Source organism: Athene noctua, chromosome 7, assembly GCF_965140245.1.
Source record: "Athene noctua chromosome 7, bAthNoc1.hap1.1, whole genome shotgun sequence".
Lineage (NCBI taxonomy): Eukaryota > Metazoa > Chordata > Aves > Strigiformes > Strigidae > Athene > Athene noctua.
Window position 1 is genome coordinate 12,797,398 of NC_134043.1, and position 24,381 is coordinate 12,821,778.

A 24,381-nucleotide genomic window follows, 5' to 3' on the forward strand; every position below is an offset into this window, starting at 1 on the left:
TGAATAAGTTGGCTTTGGAAAGCACCAACTGCATAATTTATCATGTTGGTTTATGAAGGGAAAGAAAATATTTGAGGACAGGAAAGGAATTTCACAGACATTTCAACAACACATCAAAACTAGAGTGTATTTTATCATCTCAAGATTTATTTTTACCCTCTCTTCCATTAGGGGGGAGCAAGAAAAAGGTATATCAGGGCTGCATCTCCAAAGCAGTTTCCAAGAACAAACTGGGGGGGGGGGGGGGGCTGCATTTTCCCTGCCTTCCCTCCTTATCAAGGGAGGAAACCTGTGATGGTTCCAACGTCCCACTAAGGATACTGACATTTTTTCTAACCTTAAGTCCTGCAACTACAGTTTATATAAAGTCTCTGAAGAAGTCCTATGAAGAGGGCTGGAAAGAAGACAGGTTTAACACGAATTTAAGCTCGCATACAAGGTCAAAATGTTGGAGGGAAAACATTTTAATAGTTTAATCCTTTAAAAAGCAAATGCATGCTCAACACTAACCGTGCAGCCAAAATGCCTTTTTCCCCTCTGTTACCTCCAGCATCAGTAGTGGGCTTTGCTATGGCTGATGGGGTATGAGGGAGGCGGGAAAGCAACCCCAACCATCAGAGGTGACGGACAACCACCCCTCCTTAGCATCAGAGACTACTCAGATCTGTACTCGCTGAATGTACACAGAGAGGCTACAGCTCATGGTGGCGCCAGGGCATTATTCTGCATGAGGCTGCAAGAACAGGTACACTTCAAAATGTTAGTGTTAACAAAACAATGAAAGGTAACTCCTATGTATGAAAAGCAGACGCTTTTAGAACCCGTTTCTGAACTGACTTGAATTTCAGTCCTAGACTTTAAACACCTTTCAGCAGCGTTTGAATTGACTTACCAGTGACTTTGTTAGACTTATTTTGTGCAAGATTCTGAGATGTGCTTTGGAGAAAAATGCTGTGAAAAATGTAGAAAGGGAAATTTGTGGGGTTTTTATTCCTTTGATAAAATATAGTCGGAAAGACTGCAAATTGCACTAACTCGGCAAATATTTTGGACAGAATTATTTTTAAAATTGCATGTGACTCAGTAAACAGTTTGATGGGAAAACTAAAAACAAACAGGGCTTTGTTGTGCTCAAGAGACTCAGGAGCATTTTAAGTCCCAGCGAGTCCCCACGTCACTAAAGCATTTAACAACACTTGACTGGCAGCATAACTTGTATTTAGAGACATTCAGAACTCAGCTGTCATCTTGGCCATCTCAAACTGATCAGCTGTAGGCACAGATTCAAGAAGCACGTACAGACATGGAGTCTTTATTCTCACTGATAACAGAAGACTATCATAAGCAGCATAGGTGCCTTCATTTATGTTATGGTACAGAAACAGCTTTGGTTGATGCAATACATATTCTGCTAGAGACTCAAAACAGGGCGGCTAATGTAACTGTGTAATCTCATGTTAGTAAATATGATCATTTCAAGCAAAAACTCCAAATTCTTCGGGGGAAAAGGCCATTTATTTGTTCTTTTATACAGCGCAGGAGATCGCCGTTCATACCTGAAGTTTTTGGGTATGACAGCAACACAAAGAAAATACACTTCAGATGTCCACAAGACTCCAGTCCAGATATATCCAGGTAACACTATGCTCACCACCAGCAATTAAGGAATTTCAGTAAAATGCTGGAATAGGAGCACAACACAGCACACCCTTCACAGATGGCTGGGGAGGGTAAGATTCTTCAGACTCCTGGCTGGCTGGGTCACTGTTTACCTGTGCTAAATATTCAGATTTATTGAACATCCTCTTAAGGGCTTTACAAGGGAGTTTCAGAAGGTTAAAAACCCTGCTTTGTGTCCCTAGTGACCTACAAAACGAAAGCAGGATGAACTCATCCTGCTCACCCACACTCGCCCACGTTTCTCAGGGCCGGCAGTACTGACTTGAAGCAGCACATCATGACTCGAAGCAGCACATCTTCTGTTTAATGGTTTTGCTAAATTACTGCAGAAAAGGTATATGATAGGAAGAGGTGCAAGCTGCTTCCTGCAGACCTTCCTGATGTGTTTATATCACATGTAGCTGTTGCAGTTGAACCCAGTTATGCTTGGCTGCACTTAACACAAAATGCTTCGACGCCTTTAATTGGGCTAGTAAGTGCAACTGATTGTAAATAATTATAGTGTGGTCCTCAGGGATGATCATTAGTAGCCACAGGCATGGAGACCCAATTGGCCACATTGATCACAGTGCCCAATTCTGCAGTTCACAGGTATTTACCATGGATGCCTTTGGTTCAGCTTTATCTTCAGCACTTGGGGGGTGAGGCAGGGGGATAAAAAGCTTCCGATTCACCACACATCTTTTTATACTACATTCTGTTAATGCACTGGCCACCTGGCTATGCAATTAAGACATCACAAATAATTCTCCCTCTAGTAAAAAACTTCTCATGAACACAAGATTGATAGTATGCTAGAAAAACTCCAAGTCACATGTATGTTGCATGATGACAAGGTGTTTAAGTACTTGCTTATTCCAGGCCAGTGTTGAAATCCCTTGCTTATTCTTAGTTACACAGCAGTATACCCTGCATTCTGGGCCTATTTCACATATCAGTTTTAACAATTTTTTTTTTTATTAATACATGTTTTTTTAAAAAAAAACTTTCTCATCCTAAAATACCAAGGTTAAAAAAAGTAAGATGTCCTGGTTTTACTGCTTCTTTTCCTGAAGTAATTTATCTCCTAATATTCAGGTGACTCCATTAGCACATTTAAGAAGTGCTAGGAGAAGATCTTTTAATCATGGAGATAACAGTTTATGATAGTTGTCTGTTGTTAATTAGTTTGCAAGCCTCACACTCTCTGCTGAGGATGCCCAGAGAGGATTCTTACAAACACAAATCTTTTACACATGTACAAGCTGGATTCTGCACACAGTCATACCACTACTATCTGAATGTAAATAAAATGCCCCAAATATCCAACTTGCATTTAAAATTGAGTTGTTCTGGCAAGGTACATTCTTCATCCCAATTCTGAGCAGCTGGAACGTGTTATCAGGAGACTGCAACAGCCCAATTCAGGCATTTGATTTACTTTTAAAACAGTATTTGCCAAAAGTACTGCTGTACCTCAGCACAGAATGTACCTTAGTACAAAACATACCTAGCTGGAAGTGCCCCCTTCTCTCCAAATAGGTCATACAATATTGTTATAACTAAAATAGTATAATTTATTTCAGAAAATATTAAAAATCAGAAAACTCAACAGCCTTGTTCAGATTTATAACTTGAACTTACTATAAAATTTGACTGTAGTTGTGTGTATACATCTATTTTTAATCTGACTTCCTAAACGAATAGGTTTGCAGGGCTGTCAATTTATTCCTCCTCCCAAATACATGACTGGGCTCCTTTGCCCATTTACAAACTCAAAAAAGGGGAAAGCTTTTAAATAAGACTAAATCTCTGTAAACATACAGAAATCTGAGGCTAGAGACAGAGAACACGTATCCCAAGCCTTTGTGCAGCGAGGGAAAGGAGGGAAATTCTGCAGTTATGTTCCTGTTTGGCAGCAGTTGTTCAGCCAAACCAGCAAGCATTCAGCTCCTGAGGAGCAGCAGCCCATGCTGCCGCCTGCACACCAGGGTGCATGGAAATCTGGGGAAGGAAGGATTTGGGTAGCGAAGGATAACTCCTGGGCAAACCAGGCTTCATCAGTTCTGCTACTTGTGTTTTGGTTTTCAGAACAGCCGTTCATCTCCGCTCCCACTTTTATTAGTATGAACAATCCAGTGCACACAGCGACAAAACAGCAGTCAGTCACCTGCTTCAGTGGATCAAATCTCTAGACATTTCATCGGGCAAAGGAAATTCATTATGGTATGTTTTTCACATGAGTCTTATGAGCAGACCTTCAAAAAAAGGCATTTTGGAGCTAACTCCTGCTGGCTTAAAGGGAAGCAGGATTTCAGCCTCTGTGCCAAGACTTTCCGTTGTTCAGCTGTGAGCACACAGCCTGCCTCCAGAGCCCTAACCTTCAAATATATGCCGACGAAAATGAGCATCTCACCCAAGTGCCACTTCCAGCACAGCAGCAAGAGGAGACAGAATCTGTGTATCACCCAACGTAGCAGATTTAAGCCCAAACCTTCTATCACAGACACAAAGAATTGGTAGAACCAACTATGCAGCTGAAACAAGTTACGTCTTAAGTGAACAAAGTAGTTAAAGCACTCTTCCACCTAACAGCATACACGACAACAATATTGGTTGGAACAGCTTTCTGAATGCAACCCCCTGTATTTTATTGCTCAAGCTAAATCATGGAAAAATCAGCCCAGTGCATTCTCAGCCAAACAGTAAGTAGTATCACTCCCAGCTCTGCATTGGTTTTCAAGTATCCTGGGGACCTTCTGACCTTTGATCAAGTTTTGGCATACTTCAGCACAATCCATGATGACAATCACCCCTTACATTGCCAGACTGCAGCAGAGGAATGAATATGCTCAAAATGACACATCAGCAGCCATGAACAAGGACTCGGGAGCTCACAGTTCTTAAACTGAGTTGCTCAATCAACCAGACCTCTGCTTTGAAAGCAAACAAGACAGAAGACAAGCTGAAAATGGGAAATCATGCTGTAAAATTAGGAGTCCTCAGACTACTTAAGCATCATGACTTACACTCTTCAGTTACATTTTGACTCAGCCTACAAAGTGTCACTTCCAGCAGCACATCTCTGTGCTAAACTTGAAGTCAGCAACTTCACAAACATTTCATGCCTTGTGTATTTAAAAACCACCACAAACAAGAACAGCCTGGACTTTGAGTTCATGGCTCTGTGAAACCTCCACAGAAAATCATCATTGGTTTTGTTAGCAAGCATTTGGCTCAGGGTACAGAATAGAAATAAAAACAAACTCACATGGTGCATGGAACATCACTAGCACAGATGAATGATCTTTTATAAACTTGTCGAAGTCATCATCAGTCAGGTGATAAACTACATTTTCTTCATCTGACCAGGGAATCTCCGGAGCCTGTGGCTGAGGTGCCTGTGGGCTACAAGACAAAGAGACACAGCTTAAAGGTGGCTCTCTGGTGTTAAGCAGTCATTTTGGCAAGTTGGGCTGCAAGGAACCACTTTGTGCAGATATCCATATATGTATGGCACACTAACCCTACTGAACAGCTTCCATAATTGTACTCATCCAGAACTCATAAGCACTGAAACTCACATAAAACTGGAGGAGGAATAAAAAAATCCACAAGAAGCTCATGAGGACAGATCATCAATGGAAAGGGATGGAGCAAGGATGTAACCAGACTGCTTGGTTATTACTTTATAGAAATCAAACACAATTTCTGTTACTCTTTTACCCTCCTCAGCAGGATGCTCCCTTTCTCACAGCATTCACACTTTGTAGTTCACAGGAGGCATTGCAAATGAAAGAAAAACGTAGTGATCAGAAACAGCCCATCTAACCAGTCACCTTGAATACTGACAGCATGATTAGGGCTGACAAAGAAAGAAGGAGGTGCGGTGTTGGTACCATGAGCTAGCTACACAGACTGTTTCCCCAGGAATATACAGTTTACCCTGAACAACTCTGTGACTCAGGAAAGCATCATTATGTCCTCAGTTGGCAGTGGGCTTGTAGGCCTAATTCAGCAAAGCTACGCAACTGCATGCTTAACCTAAAAGATAAGTGACATGTTCTATCAACTTGACTATGATTGCACATGAGTTTAACCACCTTTGATGGATCAGAGCTAGAGAAACTGCTCAAAGACACAGTGGCAAATCTGAAAATTGAACTCCAGTTTAGTGTTCATCATCCCACTAAACAATTGTTCTTGGCTTTTTATTAATGTACATTAAAATGAGAATTTGGCAGATGTGAACTAAACTATGCTAATTGACATTTTAATTATTAAAACAGCGTTCACATAAAGGACACCCAAACATACGAACATTTGGAGCCAGACTTTGAAGCTATTTTATCCTTGCCAGTTGTAGTAATGAGTTCCAAATAACCCCCAAAATTCCCAAAATTCTTTGGCAAAGTACAGGTCTGGATGTGACCCCATCTCTCGTGAAAACAGATTTACTATTTTTGATTAAAATGTATTATTGTTAGCTGCCTGGAACAAGGAATGGCAAACGGATAACTCATTTATCCTGCCTTGCTCATTTCTAGGCTGAAAGCCTAGTTTGATAAAAAACAGCAGTAGAGAGATACACTGATTCAGACAGCAAATTCTGTTGATGTAAGCAATGGGTATGATCCAAGAATATTAAGCAATTCATGCAAAACTGTGATGCACACCTCTGCTGCTGCTTATATGATAAACGAACCAAGAAACAAACATTGGAGCTGCACTTGGCCAAGCAGCTGACAGAGAAGAGGCAGGTCCCCATCCACAAGAGTTTACTCTCTAAAAGCTTAGCAGATAATCAGTTTGCTTGTTGCCAAGTCTGTAAGAGAGCAATAATCTGCAGGTATCCTGGCAGAGCGAAGGCTTTTCAGAGAACACCATGACACTTAATGAATTTGGGAGTTGGGTTGAGTAGGCAGAGCATGATAAACACAGATACAGTGGCTACCAAGTACAGGCAGAATGCTGTGTTTAGCAGGGCCTGGCATGACCTATTTCAGTAAGGAATTAGTAAAGCAGGGCACAGGATGTTTATTCAAATGGCCCAATTTAAAATGCTGTGCATGCTAATAAGCCTACACAAGAGTTGGTAAGAAGCACCTCAAGGCCTGGAGGAAGCAACAAGCAAAATGTAAAATGTCATTTAAAACTGAGACAAGGCACATCCAACGCCTGAAGACCAAAAATAGGATGACAGAAGTCTGGAAGAGTTATCAGGAGCTAATTCAATTAAGAACAGAGAACAAGTTCTTTATTTCACTGAGTAGCTGGTGCTAAGGAAGGGCCCGAGAGGAGTCCATAAAAACAGCAAGACAAACTAAGCAGCTTTTGAAGGCAGGAAAAAGCTGTCTGGCTTGCCTACCATCCAGGCCAATACAGCTGTATACCAGGTTTAAAAAAATAGTAAGAATTATGGTATGTACAAGATAGCATCTCTCGTGTTAATAATGCTGTGTGTTGGAGTAAGGCTGTATGATGGCTTCTCTCTATAGCTTCATGAAAACATCTGAAACTCCATAAGATAGTAGTCAGTACCTATTAGGAAGATAAGAGAGGTTAAGTATCTGCAAGACTGATGCATTAGCACACTTCAGCATAAGAAAGAAGCACCTTCAATAAAAGAGTAAGAGAAAAGGTGCCAGAGCCCTCCAAACTAGCAGCTCTTGGTCTGAGAGGAAAGAACATGGAAAAACATTCTTTCAATAATTTAAATAATTCTCATCTTCATTAAGTTGTATCATGTCTTCCCCAAAAAATTTAGCATAGATAACCACTTTCAGCACTTTACCAGTATCATTTAGAGGGAAAACACAAAGAAGGGGGAGAGGGAAAACAGTTTTTTTCTGCAGTGTGTACCTAGTGTCCACAAAAAATAGGTAATTCATATGGCTCAATGTCTGCTGGATTCTTCTGAGAATCTGTAATGACACACATGCATGCACAGTATAAAAACACATTGGCTTTCCTCGCCATGGGCTGCCATGTACACGCTGGCACTGTCGTGCTCAGGCTCTGCCGAGCAACGTCTCTCATCAGAGCAACTTCCTGACGTGATTTTAATGTTATACGACTCTGAAATATAACCTATATACCCTGCAGCTATCTACTTACACTCTTTGGCTTTCCTAAAGCCCTTGCCACACCATGTGACTACTTGTACTGCAGATTCCTCAGAGTAATATAATATTACACATGTAGCAGATTTACCCTGTATATGGTTTTAATTACAACATTAATTACTGGCAAAATTCAAGTATGCATAATTCCTCAAAATGTTTTCCTTTAAAGTTGTACTTATACAAAACAGAGGCAAGAATACTACTGCTCAGATCATCTTCTGGGAAACTTATAAGCATGCGCTAACACTAAGTGAGGACAAACAGCTGTCTTTAGCTCTGGACTGCTGAAGTAACAGCCAAAGCCCACAGTGGTTTGTTAGCAGAGATTATCACTGGAAAGAACTTGCAGCTGTTCTGCTTTGCCTCCAGTAGCTGTGTTCTCTTGCTGTCACAGCACTAATATAAAGGCACTGCATATTACAGGGATTATCTGGATATGATGTGGGCAGACAGGGGGGAAAAACCCACCCCAAACATCTGATGTTTCACATGTGGTAGCCAAGAGATAATCACATCCTTGCAAAACTGAGAAGCATAATAAAGTGCAGGTGATGTAGTCATATATGTGCTCCAAGGGCTGATCACCTCCTCAGCATTGCTGGAGTTGCCATCTTGGTCGCTCGTATCTGAAGGCTTAATGGACTAAATGAACCTTAAAGACTATGGTTAAATTCCTCCTCTTTGATCTGCTGGGCAGTTCTCGCCTGCCGTGTTTTACCTCCTGATGCTAACAGGAACACTGCTGGCACTTTATTTGTGGGTTCCCAATCCGGAAGCATGTAGCCTACCACTGCTGAAGACCCTGGGCTACCTGCAACCATTCACGTGTGCCCAGCATAGCCCCACTGGTACAGGAAAACATTGCTTATTCTGAGCCAATTTTGCTAAGCCATATTATCACAATAGTTTGCGACCGTCTGTTCCTTCCCATGCATTTATTTCCTTTTATTACCTTCATTTCAAGATTAGTTCCATGGCTGCAGCAAACAGGGGAGGGTTACAAAGATGACATAATGCCCAAAAGCAGGGGCTAACTGCCAACAGTAGTGATGGAGAAATACCTCAACTCTCTCCAGTTGCTCTATCAGCTGCTCTGACAATGTGCTGATTTACACCAGCTAAAGAGCAACTATACACACACGCACACACTTTCTGTCTCTCTCTCTCAACTGCTAGTCCCATAGGGTCATTCAGCCTCCAAAATACTTATGACTGCAAATAGCTCTCTTTAGGTAGAACAAGATGGTTTCAACACTACTTCATGTCATGACAGGAAAACACAGACATTGTAAAAATGACTAGCAATCCAGGATGCCTTGATCTCCAGTTTGTCTCTGCAAGACACTTCAAAGGCTCCAGCTAAAGGCTGAAGAACCAATGAGAACTGCACACTTGGCATATACATTTTTAATATAACAACAAAAGTCAGACCTTTTGCAAGGTATTAAGTTCAGGCACCCAAGATCACTGGAAATTTAAGTTGGCATTTTTAATGCAGCTGAGATCTGTGTATCTACATTTATTTTGGTCCACAGACAGTCTCCCATTACAGACGAAATGCAGTTGTGAAATGCAAGGCATGCATGCTAACAACCAAACATTAAGCAATCTCTCTGTACTAGTTTAGCCAGTCTCAGCAGGGTAGTTTTGTTTGCTCTTCTGAGCAGAGGGAATGAGGGAGAGATGGCTGTTCCTAAACCATTACATTCTGTAAATAATGAAGAGTACATAAAAGGTGGAGTGCATGAAGTTCAATGCCTTACTTTTTCAGCCACTCTGCTATATCTGCTGCAGTAGCACCATAGTTCTCAAAGTGGAACAGGAACTTTCCTTTCCTGTTAAAGCAACAAAACAAGGTTTAGTCCTTACCCTGGAAGATAAGAACATGCAATTACAGTCGAGTACATGATTTCTGAAGTAGTAACAAAACATAACTGACTCGAAATAGCAGATTGTAGGATATCCCCGGACATTGTATTCTTCCTTTATCCTTTCAAATTCAGAAGAGTAAACATTCATTCCCGCAAGAACCTGAAAAAACAGAGCATAATTGTATTGATTCTTACTATACAGCAGGAACATTACAACTTTTTTTAAGTAGTAAAAACAACCAAGCTCTGGGCAGATTCTGATTTCATTCACATTTCTGTATAGCAAGAGGATCTCTGTAAAAGGCAGTGAAATTTTTCTTATTGTGTGCAAAGGGGAAACAGAGCAATATTTGAGTCTAGTCCATAAAAAGCACACACCTCCAACTTGTCACCTCCTCCTTGCTCTGGAAGTGTCTCTGTTTCTTTTTATTCACCCACTAACAGAAACACCTAAAGGGAATTCTCTCAATCGCACTACTTGTGCTCTTCTTTGCATATTTGGATTTTAAGCTACAAAGCCTGACTAGATTTTTTTTTTCTTCTGCAAGTACATGGCTTAGTTTGCATCCAGACAATAGCAAAGACACAAGAAGTTCCATCCTCTCTCTGGATTCCACTCCAGCAACAAATTTACAATCTCAGCTCATGTCCAGAAGCTCTAACTAATCAAGCACTGGCATTATCCCAGTTTAAAAATCCACTTACTGAATGGCAAGGGGTAATCGGCATTACTTTGATGTGAAAGTAAAATATGCCTATTTCCATGAGCCCAGGAAATACCACATAAGGTTTATATGCTTTAAATATGTTGACTTACCTGACTGGTAGAGTAAATTGAGAGTTAAAAATTAACCTTGTCTGACAGATATCAAGAGGGGCACAGAAGCATAGTAACTTTTCAGACTAGCAATTGAAACATAAAGCCCCTCCTTCCCTTTCCTCACCTGTATCCCAACCCATCCTCCACCCTGAAAGCCCTTCACCCTGAGAGGAGTTTCAGGCTCAGGGCTCCTGCAACTCAGCCTGTACTCTGCCCAATTCTCTTCCAAAAATTTCTAACCTGTAAATTTGAAGATGGGACTGATTATGAGTTTCTGTGGGTGTGGGATTCATACAGAGGATGTTCTGCTATCAAAACTGCAACCAGGGAGTTGCTGAGATACCACTTCATGATTAACTTAGTTTAATGACATTGATGACTTAAATCTTTTTCGCAGCAGGGCCTTAATCCAAACCCCTCTTCCTTCCCCCCTCCAAAAACAGGATTTTCTCCTTCCAGCTGAAATACCACATCAGAATTTAATACCAGGTTCCTGACTGCCGCCAACTGCACAGACCAACAAAATGTGCTCAGAGCCAGCATGAAATAAATCTTAAAGCAGAAAATCCTCATTTGAAGGTCAACCCTTTCTAAGAGTGTGCTGAAAAGTCACAAAAGATACTTTGTTTTCTCTCCCCTATCCTGAGAAAAGATAAAGGAAAGCTAACTGAGAAGAGTAGGGTTTATACTGGCTGGCCAAGTATCTTACTTTGAATATTCCTTGTAGTTCCAACAACCAGACTGACTTAATTCGTAAGAGATTATCTAGATCCAGTTCTTCCATTCCCTTATCCTCTATGTTACCACTTGAGAGTAGGTAAATTCAATAGGATCAAGACACAGTAGTTGTTTTACAAAGCAAGAACCAGGTTCACCAACTAATTCTCTCAAACACCAGTCTACCAAATTTCACATTTGCCATGAACTTTCAGAGGATTTCCTAGATTTCAAATGGGTGTTCCTGGCCATTACAGATACTCTGCTACAATTTCACTGGGTCCACCCAGCCTGTGGTGATTGATACAAGTCAATAACTTGGATTCATTCTGGTGTTCATACATCATATGAAGCATAATTAGAAAAAAAGCTATGACAATGGGATTTGTTTTTAATGACAAAAGTAACAGCTTTAGCTGGCCTATAATCACAGAATTATGTAATAGCAGGCTGTCAGGGACCATCAAAACACACCTACTACCCAAAGCCTGGATCCTCCCTCTATACTTGAATTGCTCCTGCCAGATGTTTTGCTAATTTGCTTTTAGCAAATGACTGAATGACCCCGACTTCAATTTAAATCCATTAACTCTTGTAATAGCCACATCAGACACAAAGATCAGTTTACTCCTTTCACCTCTGCAGTGACATTTAACATTTCAACACTTTATCTGCTCTCCACCAAGCTACCTATAACCTGAACTGACTCTGAACCTTTCCTAGCTAGTCACATCTTCTGGGCTTCTGACTATTCCTGTTCTACTGTGACCTCTCCCTTGCTTCACAGGTTTTGTTGATGGAATTGCTCCTAAATTGGTACCTCACACCACCACTTAAAGCCTGCCTAAAGCCAAGTTTAATGAACAGATTAAACAAAGGTTTCCTTTATTTTGATTATCTGAAATAAACGTAAGAACTTTATGCTTCTGAAGTCTCTGTTCTCTCTGTTTTTACTAGAAAAAAAAGATGAGCACCAAAGGAGGAAAGCACTTAAGCATATGCTCAAACTGGTCTTTACTAAGTAAAGCATTCTGGCATACTCATGAAGTCCATGACCATTAAGGAGATGCTGAAGTGCTCTGCTGACCACCAGTTCCTCCCTGCACTGGGCCCATGGTGCATCGGTGACAGTCACTCACCAGTCCACCCTACCCACAAACCACGTGAATCTCTCAGGCCACTGATAAAATAAGCCTTCCTTTTCTGATTCAGAGCCTCTTTTTTCCTTCTGCACTGGGTGTAATGGAATTACAAGATCTAAACCGAATGTAACACTGAAAATGCCACCCTGCCTTCCTCTCAGTAACAGTACTGGGACAAGAAATAACCAGTCCCAAGAGAACATAGCAACCAGCAACAGGAACAATTCACCTTTTCATTTTTACAAATATTATATAGGTAATACCGTCCTTCATTTCCTGATCCATAACAGCAATAATCACTTTTGAGCCTGGCACATCCTGACAGCTAATGACAGGTCACATTCAAAAGGCCAAACCTTCAGCTCATTCAAACCAATCATAAACTTTCAAGAAAAGTCTGATCTGGAGGTCAACATTGTTCTAAGATACCCCATGGATAATTTGTGATGGGTACAGCACAGTTAACTTTAGAAATGGCAAAATGTATACACGTCCCACTCAGGAAGCTGATTAGGTCAAATTTAGAGGAATGGACTGATTTTTATCAAACACATGGATGGCAGTGGCACAAATGTACTTCCCTCTGAAGTGATCCTGCACTAAAAGCACCCCAGTGCAAAAAGCACCCCTGACCTGAGCTGCGTCAAGCTCAGGCACTGCCAGGCTCAGAGCTGTATCACGGCCCTGTCACTGAGCTGTGCAGATCTACAGAAACTATTTCTCTGCGAGGAAGGAAATAATTAAACTAAAGTAGATCTGCAGTTTAAATTCTTTGGTCTGAATTGAATAAAACGAACTGCACATGGACAAGGAAGGGATAATTGCAGGAGAACACAGCACTCTGCAGCATGCCTTCTCTCTGGCACTACCTCTGTAGGTGACTCCTTATACTCCTAATTCCTGCCCAGCTCACACCTTGCAGTGCACCTGCCATGCAAGACAGGAGTGCCTTCCCAAGATTGCAGTGCACACTCCACAGAGGGGAGATGGCATTAGAGTGCTGCCTGGGTAGACGAAAACTCTTTTGAAAATACCTTCAAGGATTGTACTGTGTCCTAAATAAATCTGAACAACTCCCACTCATTTCAGCCCTAAGCAAACAAGGATTTAGAGAAAACACTTCTGAAAAACAACCAGTTGGGAGAACATGGGGGAGTATGACAGCACTTGGTGCTTATGAGCAATAATGGCCAGAGCTGTCCTAGCAATGAACCACAGTGCTTCATCTTTTCTTCATCACATGCTGCCTCTCCCAAGGAAGCCTCTAAACTTGACAGTGAATGATCTAACAGGTAAGATCAGACCAAATCCAGCTAAAGCCATGAAACGACAATCTTATTTGTCACTCATGCATTATTGGTATCATATAAATTATACATTAGGCACATAATAAAACCTTGACTAGAGAATTGCCTTTGACTTGCTTGGAAAGATCAATACACCTTATTAGTACAAACAGGTAACTAAATTATTGCAACTGCTGTTGATGGCTTATTGCAGTCAAAACTTATTTTCATTTCAGTCTGGTATGAATGCTAACTTTGCTGACAGAGCTATAGTAAAACTGTAAGACTATTAATGCTTATGCTTAGTGGCTAGGACACTGTGATTCTCCACTAAAGAAGCAGATTAATTATTACTGTAAGAGCATCCATCCCCGACTCTGCTATGAAACATCAGGTCAAAAAGCTGATCAAACCCATTATGGCAAACATTTCTTTATCTTTACTAAAATGAGCTCAAAAGGACTACCAACTCACAAATTAGAGGCCAAACATAAACCTATGTAGTGTCAGAGCCCATTTTTCCATGGCAACAGCTACACTGAATCTAAAAGGCAAGTGAGTTAACACCTCATTCTCCAAAGTTTTAAAAAGAATAAAAATCAAGAGAGAATCCTGAAGGGATCTGGAACAGAGTAATTCATTTATGCTTTGTTTCAACTTGCTTAAAAATTCCCCACTTCGATAAATATTTGTGGGTTTAAACACTCAAAAGAAAGTGTTAAAAAGATTTTTAAAATTTCATTAAAATCTTATCTTCTCACTTACATATTTACCCTTCAGTTCTGTGGCTGCCTGCTGATAAGATGGCATCATTCTCTTACAAACACCACACCCTGATAAAAAAAGAAATTGCGTAAGTAATATGCCAACAACTCTATTCAGCCTGTTGTACAAGATCCGTGTTCCAAAGCATATGAGACAACATGTTTTTATATTAAAAAAATTAAAACAAAATTCTTTATGTACTTTACTAAATAATTATTAGATTACTAGTTTCTAAGGAGGTTACTTCTTGTACACGCTGCTATTTTTGCATGTTTTTCATGCTCTTCACTTTCATATTCATTTCTCATCCCAGTTTTGGAAAGAGTAACACCATCCTGCATTCCTCAGGCTCTGAGCTGAGCCCAGAGGGAAACATAAGATGAAACTCACATATCAAAAGTCAATGGAAGATGTCATGCTTGTGCACTCAAACAGCTTTGTGTATTTCTGGTCTTTAGGGGACAGGGGGAGGTAGTTCAGATTCATCCCAACTTAACAAATCTTTGAAATTAATTTGAGAAGCATTTCCCAAACACATTAAACAGACACCAAAAGTTAAACAATGCTCTTTTAATTGAGAAGACATAACTCAGAAGAAGCAACAGCCCTTGTAAGATACAATAACTTCATGTGCTGAGGAAAAGACAAATGGTGAGTGAGGAAGACCACCAATGTATAGCTGGGAGTGTGCTAAGAGCTGTCTGATGACACTCTGGATCGCTAAGCAGATTAGCAGTATATCACCTTGTAAGCAGAAGGTTTCACACATGCCAAGTAAAATATGTGCATGCGCATGGGCATGGGCAGGAGTGCAGATGGCATGAAAGAAAAGAAGCTGCAGCCAAGCACTCCAGATACTCATAGTGGAAACTCTTGGGTCCACCACAGGGCAGTAGTCAACACTTTTGTTCCCAGGAAAAGACAAGAGTTTCGAAAGTATCTTTCAGAAAGGAGGAACAGATTTTACAGCCACTGGTTTAGGATCACATCAGCATGCCTGGGAGGAACATCCTTTAATCAGAGTAAAGAGTTCTTGGTTTTGTGGTCTTTCCACCTTAGATCTCTCTGTTCAAATTGCCAGTGAGGCTGTAAATTAGTGCTGGTCAAAATGATGATTTCTTGGTGAGCACAGACCACTCATTTGAGGCCTACTGCGGTCTTGCAGCTTCACCCAAACCACTGAACAGACATCAGAAGATAAGAATTGTTAACACCATCTTTTGAATCCTGTTTCTTTCTTTTCAGCAGTCTCAGGCCCTAAACTCACCCAGCCACTGATCTCCCTCTCTTCCCCTCTTCAACCCCCTACAGCTCCCTGGACTCCCTTCTGTATCACAGGCACATACCAGTCTCCTTCACCCAGCCATCACCCCTATTATCCTTCTGTTCCCAGCTCTGCTGATGCCTCAAACCTGTTGCTCCCAAACCCACTTCAGTAGAACCTGTCCTGCCCATGCATTTCTAGGTTATACTTACTGTTCAAGATGCTGTCAAGCCACATATATCCCTATACAGGCATAAAAGGGTAACCTCGAAAAACTATTTTTTTTTTCTGTTCTTTCTTCTTGTGTTTTGTCTTAAAAGGGGTGGCTTAATTAAACACGTATTAGTTTTTCCACTAGTTGACATCTCCATTTCTAAATCCCCATTTCCAGCGATGTTGTAACAGCTCCTTTTCATTGCCAAATCCAGACCATCTCTTGCAGGAGTCTTCTTTGACATAGTTAACTACAAATAAATCTAAATGCCTATAAGTCTACCTAATTTTTCATATTTAGTGCTGTCTGACTTTATAATACAGGTCTGAAAGTAGAGTGAATGGTCTCCAAATGGCAGGTAATACCTTCTAAGGAAAGCATGCCTTTGCTCGGAGTCATTTTACCCAGACCAAGCATTCCCAAAACATTAAAGAAACTACATTTAAGTTTGCAGTTGCTTTCATCTCCCTCTGCACTGGTATGTAATGAAAGATCCCATTTCCTATGAATCTGCCACAATGAATCTAAAGCCCCTGCTTCCCACAAACCAGAGAAATAATGCAGCTGTCTACCTCGTAGCTTCCCAGACAAAGCCTCTGATGTCCTCTCATGCCAAAGACCTCCCTGAGTCACCTCTTACAAGTAAAGAAAAGCAGAATTTCCTTTAGTGACCAGCCTTGATTTGCTGCTCCCAGTTATGAAAGGTAACACCTGTAAACCAGTAACTTCAGCTGCCCAAAGCCAGTATTTTAATGCAACTGCTGGATGTATTCTGTCTCCAGTAACAGGAGTAAGATAAATTGGACAAGAACCAAGTCAGAAGGTCTAGAGTGTTAAATAAAAGATAAAGGAGTTAAGAATTGTGAAATCAGAGGGGAGGAAAAAACCTTACAAGTAGGTTTCCTTCACAGCAGTTTAGAAAGCAGCAAAAATATTACAGAACTGAACACTAGCAGGTGTTTTGCCACTTCAAAAGAAAAAAAAAAATGGAAGAAGGAGGGTTTCTGAGGGAATGGTTCAAAGAGAATGAAGGGTTAGATAAGGCACATTTCAGGAAGAGACTCAGTTGTGGAAAACAATTATTCATGATACAGGTAAACTGTGAAAGCACTCTGCAGCTGAACTCTCCCCCAAGGGGTGATTTACAGGCAGAGCAGGCATATCCTCTCCCGCTGATGCTAAGGCAGCAGGAACGTCCACGTCTCGTGCCAGGCCCATGCAGGACCATCCTACTGCAGAGTCTAAAGGCATGGAGCTGCAACTAATTTAACTAAAGGAAAAAACATTCTCTTAGTGATGCATCAAACTAAGTCTTGGGCAATTCTGGCCATCTTGACAGCATTCAGATGAGACTAAAAAGGTAGAATAGCATTGCAGACAGTAATTACAAGCAAAAATACACTGAGAAAACACCTGATAATACTGTCATGGAACACAGTTTTAAAGAGAATCAGCCAGCAAGCTGCTAGTGGTGCCTAACATCAGTTTCCCTATCAGGGCAGCACTGGGAGGTCTAGCTTAGGTCACGCTTTTCTAGCTTAGGTCACGCATTCATTCCTTTCTCATGGTTCCCTTGCCTTCCATCTCAGCAACAACTCAGTGCAACACTATCCTGTTTTGAAAAGCTGGAAAGCCTCTCACATACCAGTCACCAGGAAACACAAAAAAGCAGTTGTAAATCTGCAAAATTAAGGTACAAGTGGCCAACACAATGACAAGATAGCAGCAATACAAGGTCAAGGTCACAAAAGAAATGCAATTACTCCAACGTGCTCTTCTCTCTCCTTCCTGTCCCTGGCATGTAATCCCACTTGCATTCAAGCTACTCCTGACAATGTGGGTAGGAACACTCAGGGTGCTTCCAGGATGGAGTAGGAAAGATCCTCCTGCTCCTGATCACTGCACTGTTCCCTCAGCCTGCAGTCAGGAAGAACAAATATATTGGTTTTTTCCAACTCCATGGTCTCCTCTGGAGATCTTTTGCTTGTGTGAAACCAGCTTATCTTATGCTATGGCCCAAACTGCAAAAGTGAAAAGCGTGGGCAATACCCCTTTGCATTTACAGCTCTGTACAAGCTGGAGGGCTAGGCACTCTCAGACAGATGTATTTATGCACTCAGCATACAGTGCTTCTGTCTTGTGCAATACAAATCTAGAAAGGACAGCGGGTAAGGAAATTGCAGAAAGCAGCTGTTTAACAATGAGCAAAAGTCTTCATCACAAGAGGCAAGACTAGGACACAAGCGATAGACAAGTAGGGGAAAACTGAGGACAAACAGGCAGAACAACACAAGGAGTTGAGTGATAAAGGTGGAATAAGATGGTATTAGTGAAGCACAGGTGAGGCTTCTAGTCAGTCTTGGACATCTCTCAGTGGAGAAGGGAGAGGTGACAGGACATGCTGGGTTACTTACATGGGGCATAGAACATCATCAGAAGGGGTTTGTCTTCCTTCTTCAGAAGCCTTCTCAGTTCCTAATGAATGGAACAAAGAAAATAAAACCAGACCTACAGCCAAGGACATCACTTATTAGTTGTGTTACAACTTCAAAAAGTTAATATACGTATTATAGAATACAGGCTCATTTATATGATGGAAGAAGGGTCATCCTTCTTAACAGACAAGAGGAGTTTCTTTTCCTTACTCAGTTTTAGCTTGAAAGAAGATGGCAGAATTTTTTACAGATACAAGTATCTGCTAAATATCCTAGACCAAGTATCTTCACTGTTGAGATGTGGAAGCTGCATGGCTTGGTTTATTCTCACTGCAGAATCTCTGACTGGAAACTTTTTCTTCCCTGACCCATCCAAAAGCCATACTCTAATTCAAAAAGTCAGACTCAATAATAAACAAAACAAGTTCTGTTTCCAGACTATGAAGCCTAGTTGAAGCTATGAGAAGCCATGACAAAATATTTTTCAGTACCAGAATGATGGGAAACCAGATGAAGTTTTCAAATTGAATGCAACCCTTGGAAGGCTTGTAATAGACTAGAGGGTGAACATTAAAAATTAATCTTCCTACAAAAACTGAATGTCAACTGTTTCTAATATTAAAAATGAAAGCTAGAAAATTGAAAAGGCCCGTTATGAAATACCAGCTAGAGTCCAATCAATTAAAGTTTTAAAAATCTATAGACTAGAAAACTAATATGAAAGACCAAGCTGATTATATTACAGAGAACATAATGAGGTATGTGGGGGCACTGGCTTTTTAAGGTAATTTCATTGTGTTTGCAGCTTTCCCACTTCACTCTGAGAGGACAGTTACTGTACAAGGTTACATCACTCAGGATCTGGATCCTGTTCCTTCCTGCTTCAGACTTCCTGAGACAACCCCAGGCATAAGGGAACCCAAGGTTTAACGACAACCTGCAGTTGCAAGAGCAGTGTTTTACCTCATAATTGCATACTGCAGTGACTGCATCTTGCAAATTGCTATGCTTTTGAGACAAACAGGTCTCTTCTGCCACACCATTCACAATGTTTAGATACATGCCGTGTAGTTGGCAGACTAGTATCTACCACATGTAGGGGAGAGGAAGGCAGGATGCAGGAGACTTTATAGTTATCATAATCCACAAACTCTGTCAAGTCACTTAAAATAGTTTGGTTACTTTAAACTTCCCTTCCAAAGAGAGGTGCTTCATTGAGAGTTAGAACAAACATACACATCCCATATATTTACAGAACATATAGATCATCTATGCAGCTAATGTACCTTTTCACTGTCAATATGCACAACATCTTTGGCTTCAGGATCCTCCTCCCATAGTGGAGCACCTTCTGGATCCTTGAGAAAGGCCACCATAGACTGTAATAAACAGGGAAAAAAGCTTTGAAAGCAAAATTAATAGAAACCATGAGACATTCAACCTCAAATCCATGCTGTCACACAAACCTCATCCAATTAGTGCCTTTGCTTTTCTGCTCATATACTCATCTGCTCTAATGCAGATGAACACAAATTATTGCAGAACTAAGCAATACATGGGTGTGTACCTTCCTCATAACTGACATCCCAACTTACCAGTTCCCATTTCCACTATAAAACTGAGGAAAACAAAGTGAAAGTAGACCAGCACACAGAGAGTACTTCAAGGATCCTTCAGAGAGTTCTTTCAATGGTACTAGATCTGCCATACTACCAGCTACTCCCTGGCTTAGCAGGAAAGATTTCTCTTTATGTAGAGGTCAGGTTTGCATGCCCTTCACCAGATCTGAGTAACCTTTGAATCCAGAAGGACTACTTGGAGGGCACACTGATACTTGCTGTGAGCAAAAGCAACGAACTCCACACTTGAAGATCAAACTGCTTATTTGGTCAAAGGAAGAAAAATCCACCAATAATTCCCTCTATGACCCACCTACCTAGAAACTGCACTCAGTGGATTTTTTAGTAGGAGAGTAAGAAGCAAACATGACAAGAGAAGTAGCAAATATAAGACGCTGTGATTTTGCAGTTCTCATATTCAACAAGCTGAGTACACATGCGTGCATACTTTATAACTGCTGTACCCAACTGACAGACAACCAACAATCCATTTCAGCAGATGACAGATACTCCATCATAAGAAAATACTCTCCAATGGTTCTGATTTCAGCCTGAGGGAAACTCCAGCCCTCTGAAGTCAATGAGATGGTCTCCATGAATTCCAGCAGAGTTGCACTGCCCCCCATTAGCAGCTTTACATGGAAGCACAGGCTTGATCACTGTTATCCTCAGATGTATGTATTCTAGGAAACGTAATACTTGGTATTCTGTGTTCATTCACCACTCATATTGACCTCATTTCTTTCTCTGTGGCATTACCTGAGGTACACGTCCACTCCCAGACAGGACCACTGCCACACCAGTAACAAAGTGAGGTCCCTGAGGAGCTTCTGTCAATGTAAGACTGAGTGGATGATGCTGCCACAGTAAACCTACTTTAAGTTGGATCAAAGAAAACCTTCGTTAAAGCCTTTTTCAGCCCATGGGATATTTTGCCAAAGCAGCTCATGGCTGAAGAGCAGAACTGAACATACACTAACACACGCCAAGACTATCCATCTAAAAGCCTAGGTTTGTACTCCACCTTCTCAAGAGCAGGTTAGCAGCACACTTGGTGACACGTGCTGCTCAGTCTCAGAGACACTTCTGCCACCTCTCTGCCTTTGGTAGGTCTGCTCTGGTACAACATCCCAACAGCTTATCAACAGATAGTGGAGGTCAGCTCATTTTCCTGCATCTCAGTTGGTACTACAAGGCTTGTGAGGATTCAGGGCTACAGCAGGATCCATTTATTACATTTATGTTTCTGTCTACTTGCACAGCTAATATTGAAGAGATTTGTCTTATCACAAGAGGCAGCATATGTTAGTCACTAGACAGCAAGCAAAGCAGTTAATGTACACAGTAAGACGATCTAAGGGGTGAGGTAGCAGTGCCGGGACCACAAACACTTCAAGGAGAAGAAATTTGTTTTAATACAGCATTTGTAGCTAGCTCCTTTCTCTGCTAAAAAAAAAATAAAATCAAGTCATTTAAAATAGAGTTACAGTTGTAAAAAGCTCTAAAACTAGAGGCATTAACATCCCAAATGATGCCTAAGAAAATTTAGTAATATATAGGGAAATGAGAGAAGAGGACAAAACAGTGGAGATGTTCTACATTTTGGAAAGCTACATAAAGTTCTGCTCACTCTCAGTCTGCACAGACCTCAACTATACACTGGAGGGAAGGAGAGAGGGGTCAACATTTTAAACAGCTAATGAGTACAATTGACTCTGCTAGTTTCAAGAATTCCTGCATGCCAAGTTCAGTCATGTAGAAACAGATGTGGTTAGAGGATGAGGGATTAAAGAGATTTAATTCATCCAGCCTCTCCCTCTTAGCCAAGTCAGAAAAAATTAGATGTGTAATGTCTTCTGGCAGGAGCAGGCAGTACGTTGCCTTGCACTCATTACTTCATGCAGTGAAGAGAACTTCCTGTGTGCCTTTAAATAGGAAAGGCACCCCCCCCACCTGCCACCAAAGCACAGCACTTGAACACAGAACAGCACTGGTCCCGAGGCTGCTGGGTTAGAGATCAGAGCAAGGTCTAGGCCACAACAACCCCCAGGTGGAACAACCAGCTACACTCCTGTCCTGCCGTGACATGGCCAGGACCTGCTTTGACCCTGCAGCACCAACAGAACCACGCGGGGCTGTAACCCACTGCCTGAATCCCTGCAACAGCTTTGAACCCTAAACATCATTTCAGCAGAATAGAGGACATGGCTCCATCCAGCCTATGTTGCTAAAAGCAAACTAGTTTTAACAGCACAATAGCTAGCTATCGTATGTGGACCTAGGTTTTAACCTGAAAAAACCCACATCCCTGTACTTTTCACTCTATTGAAATACAATGCAGTAGGGATGCTTATAAAGGCTTCCCTTGAATTCATATACACACTCCTTACAACAGCAAACTGGGAAAGGATTCAGAATTTAGAACAAGACCAATTTATTGGGCTGGTCTATTCCCTCTGCTAGTACTGAACAGATTTGTACTCTAATGAGTTTTCTCCATTTTAGAAGGAGAGTAAAACTCTCCCTGTACTTTATCCTCCAGAAAAGGCTTTATCATGTAATAAACGCAGCCTGGATACTGGCCTTATGGCACTACTGAGGATTAGGACATGGTGTGGCTAAAGCAACATATGAACAGACATATCAGTTAAGACCAAAGACAGATCTAAGCTTAGGTCTCCAACAGCAGCTGACTACAGATACTTGGGGAAAAACTATACTAGTACCATTCTTATACAGCATACACTGGTACATGCTCAATTTCTGGCAAAAAGTAATTAAGTTTATGGACTCTGTACCAGCTGTTGTATTTGGACCTCTGTGCTTGCTAACTGTCAATAGATCTATCCTTTATGACTATCTAAAACTGTTTTTAAGACTCCTAAATTCTTGGCTTTTACAACATGTAGCTACAATTTCCACAACTTTTTTTTTAAACATTGCAGCTATTTGCTTCAAATCAGCCGTCCCAAAAATGCCACTGTTTGCATCCAAGTTTGGAGAAAAAAATAGGTAATAATTCATTTATTCAAGCTACTCACAGTGATACAAATATCTATCGTAATCTCCTCCAGGTGTCCTTTTTTCCAAGCCCAAGAATCTTCATGCAAATATTCAAGCCATCTGTACCTCTGATCATCCTCACTGCTCTTCTGCAGTACTTCTACACCTTCCACTTGATGGGGCAACCAGAATCACATACAAGACACAAGATGAAGGAATCCGATGGACTCAGAAGGTAGAATAATATTTAATAAATTTCCTCTTCCATTCTCTATTCATTTCCTAATAATTTGATTTTTAAATACTGTTAAGCACAGGGCCAATACTTTCAATCCAACCGCTGTCCTGACTGGTAATCCAAAACCCATTACAACAGCCTGCATTCTCCAGCATAGCTGGATCTGTGTCCTTTCCTTCCCTCTCATGTTTACTACCCTGCAGGTTCCTAACTTTCATATTGACCAGCCAATTGGTATTGTGAGAACCTAAGCCCTTCTGCAAAGAGTTGGAAATTTTTTTTTTAAAACTATTCCTAACAATTTTGCATCACTGAACTTTGTTATCTTGCCGTTCACCTCCCTTTAACAGCTCAGATTCTAACACGGGTCTCAGCAGCTGGAGGTTCTGACAGCTAACTTCCCCCCACTGTGAACACTGAGGTAGCCTTTATTCTTTATATTTTTAACAGCAAACCCACAAGGGCATCTCTGCTAATTACATAAGGATTTAGTTACTTTAAGAAATGAAAAGCTTTTCTTAAAAACCTGAGTACACTATCAGCTGGATCAGCCACATCAATGAAATTGCAGATTACTTTAGAAGAATCCTTTTACAGTTCTTCAGAGCTGTGTCCATCACTCTCACTCTCCAAAATGTCATACATATATTAATATGTCTACTGGATGCCTGGAAAGAAAATCCGAGTTTTATTGCCACAAGCTTGCTGAATGATGTGAAACAAATCCTTTAATCTCCCCGTTCTTCACTGTGTCCACCTGTCCGTAAAATGAGTATGATACCCTACGTAATTGTGTTGTTCCGCTGCTCACTGTTTGTAATGTACTGGGAGATTCCTGACAAACACAGCTGAGAGAAAGACAGAAAGAAAGGTCAGTCTCAACAGAAGAAAATAGGGAGAAGTGGTACAGAGGGAGAAATACAGAAAATATTCAGGCAGCTGTGAGCAGTAGAACAAGTAAACACTCAGCTGAGTTATCTGACCACTGCCCAACTCTGATGCACTGTCCAACCTGTACATCATTAGCAGTTGGCTTCACAGCAGCAGTTAAATTAAGAAAGACTACAGCTCCTAGAGCGAGTGACCTTCAAAACCCCTCTTCCACCCGCACTGGCATCACACATCTCTGTCCACAGGATGCTGCTTACTTCTTCCCAGAAGACATGGCAAAAGGGAAGGGGTAAATGCTCATCACCAAACGGCATCTGAAGGACTAAATGGTA

The 24,381-nt window shown here is 41.1% G+C and overlaps 1 protein-coding gene across 1 annotated transcript in view; it reads right to left on the reverse strand.

Annotated features, from left to right (window-relative positions):
• Nucleotides 1–24,381, reverse strand: part of PDIA5 (protein disulfide isomerase family A member 5) — a 103,322-nt gene that overhangs the window by 47,065 nt on the left and 31,876 nt on the right. The window contains exons 6-11 of the mRNA XM_074910492.1: nt 19,585–19,677; nt 18,278–18,338; nt 14,386–14,453; nt 9,724–9,815; nt 9,548–9,619; nt 4,931–5,067 (exon numbers count right to left, since the gene is read on the reverse strand). Coding sequence (XP_074766593.1) covers nt 4,931–5,067; nt 9,548–9,619; nt 9,724–9,815; nt 14,386–14,453; nt 18,278–18,338; nt 19,585–19,677 — 523 coding nt within the window. The remainder of the gene's footprint in view (nt 1–4,930; nt 5,068–9,547; nt 9,620–9,723; nt 9,816–14,385; nt 14,454–18,277; nt 18,339–19,584; nt 19,678–24,381) is intronic.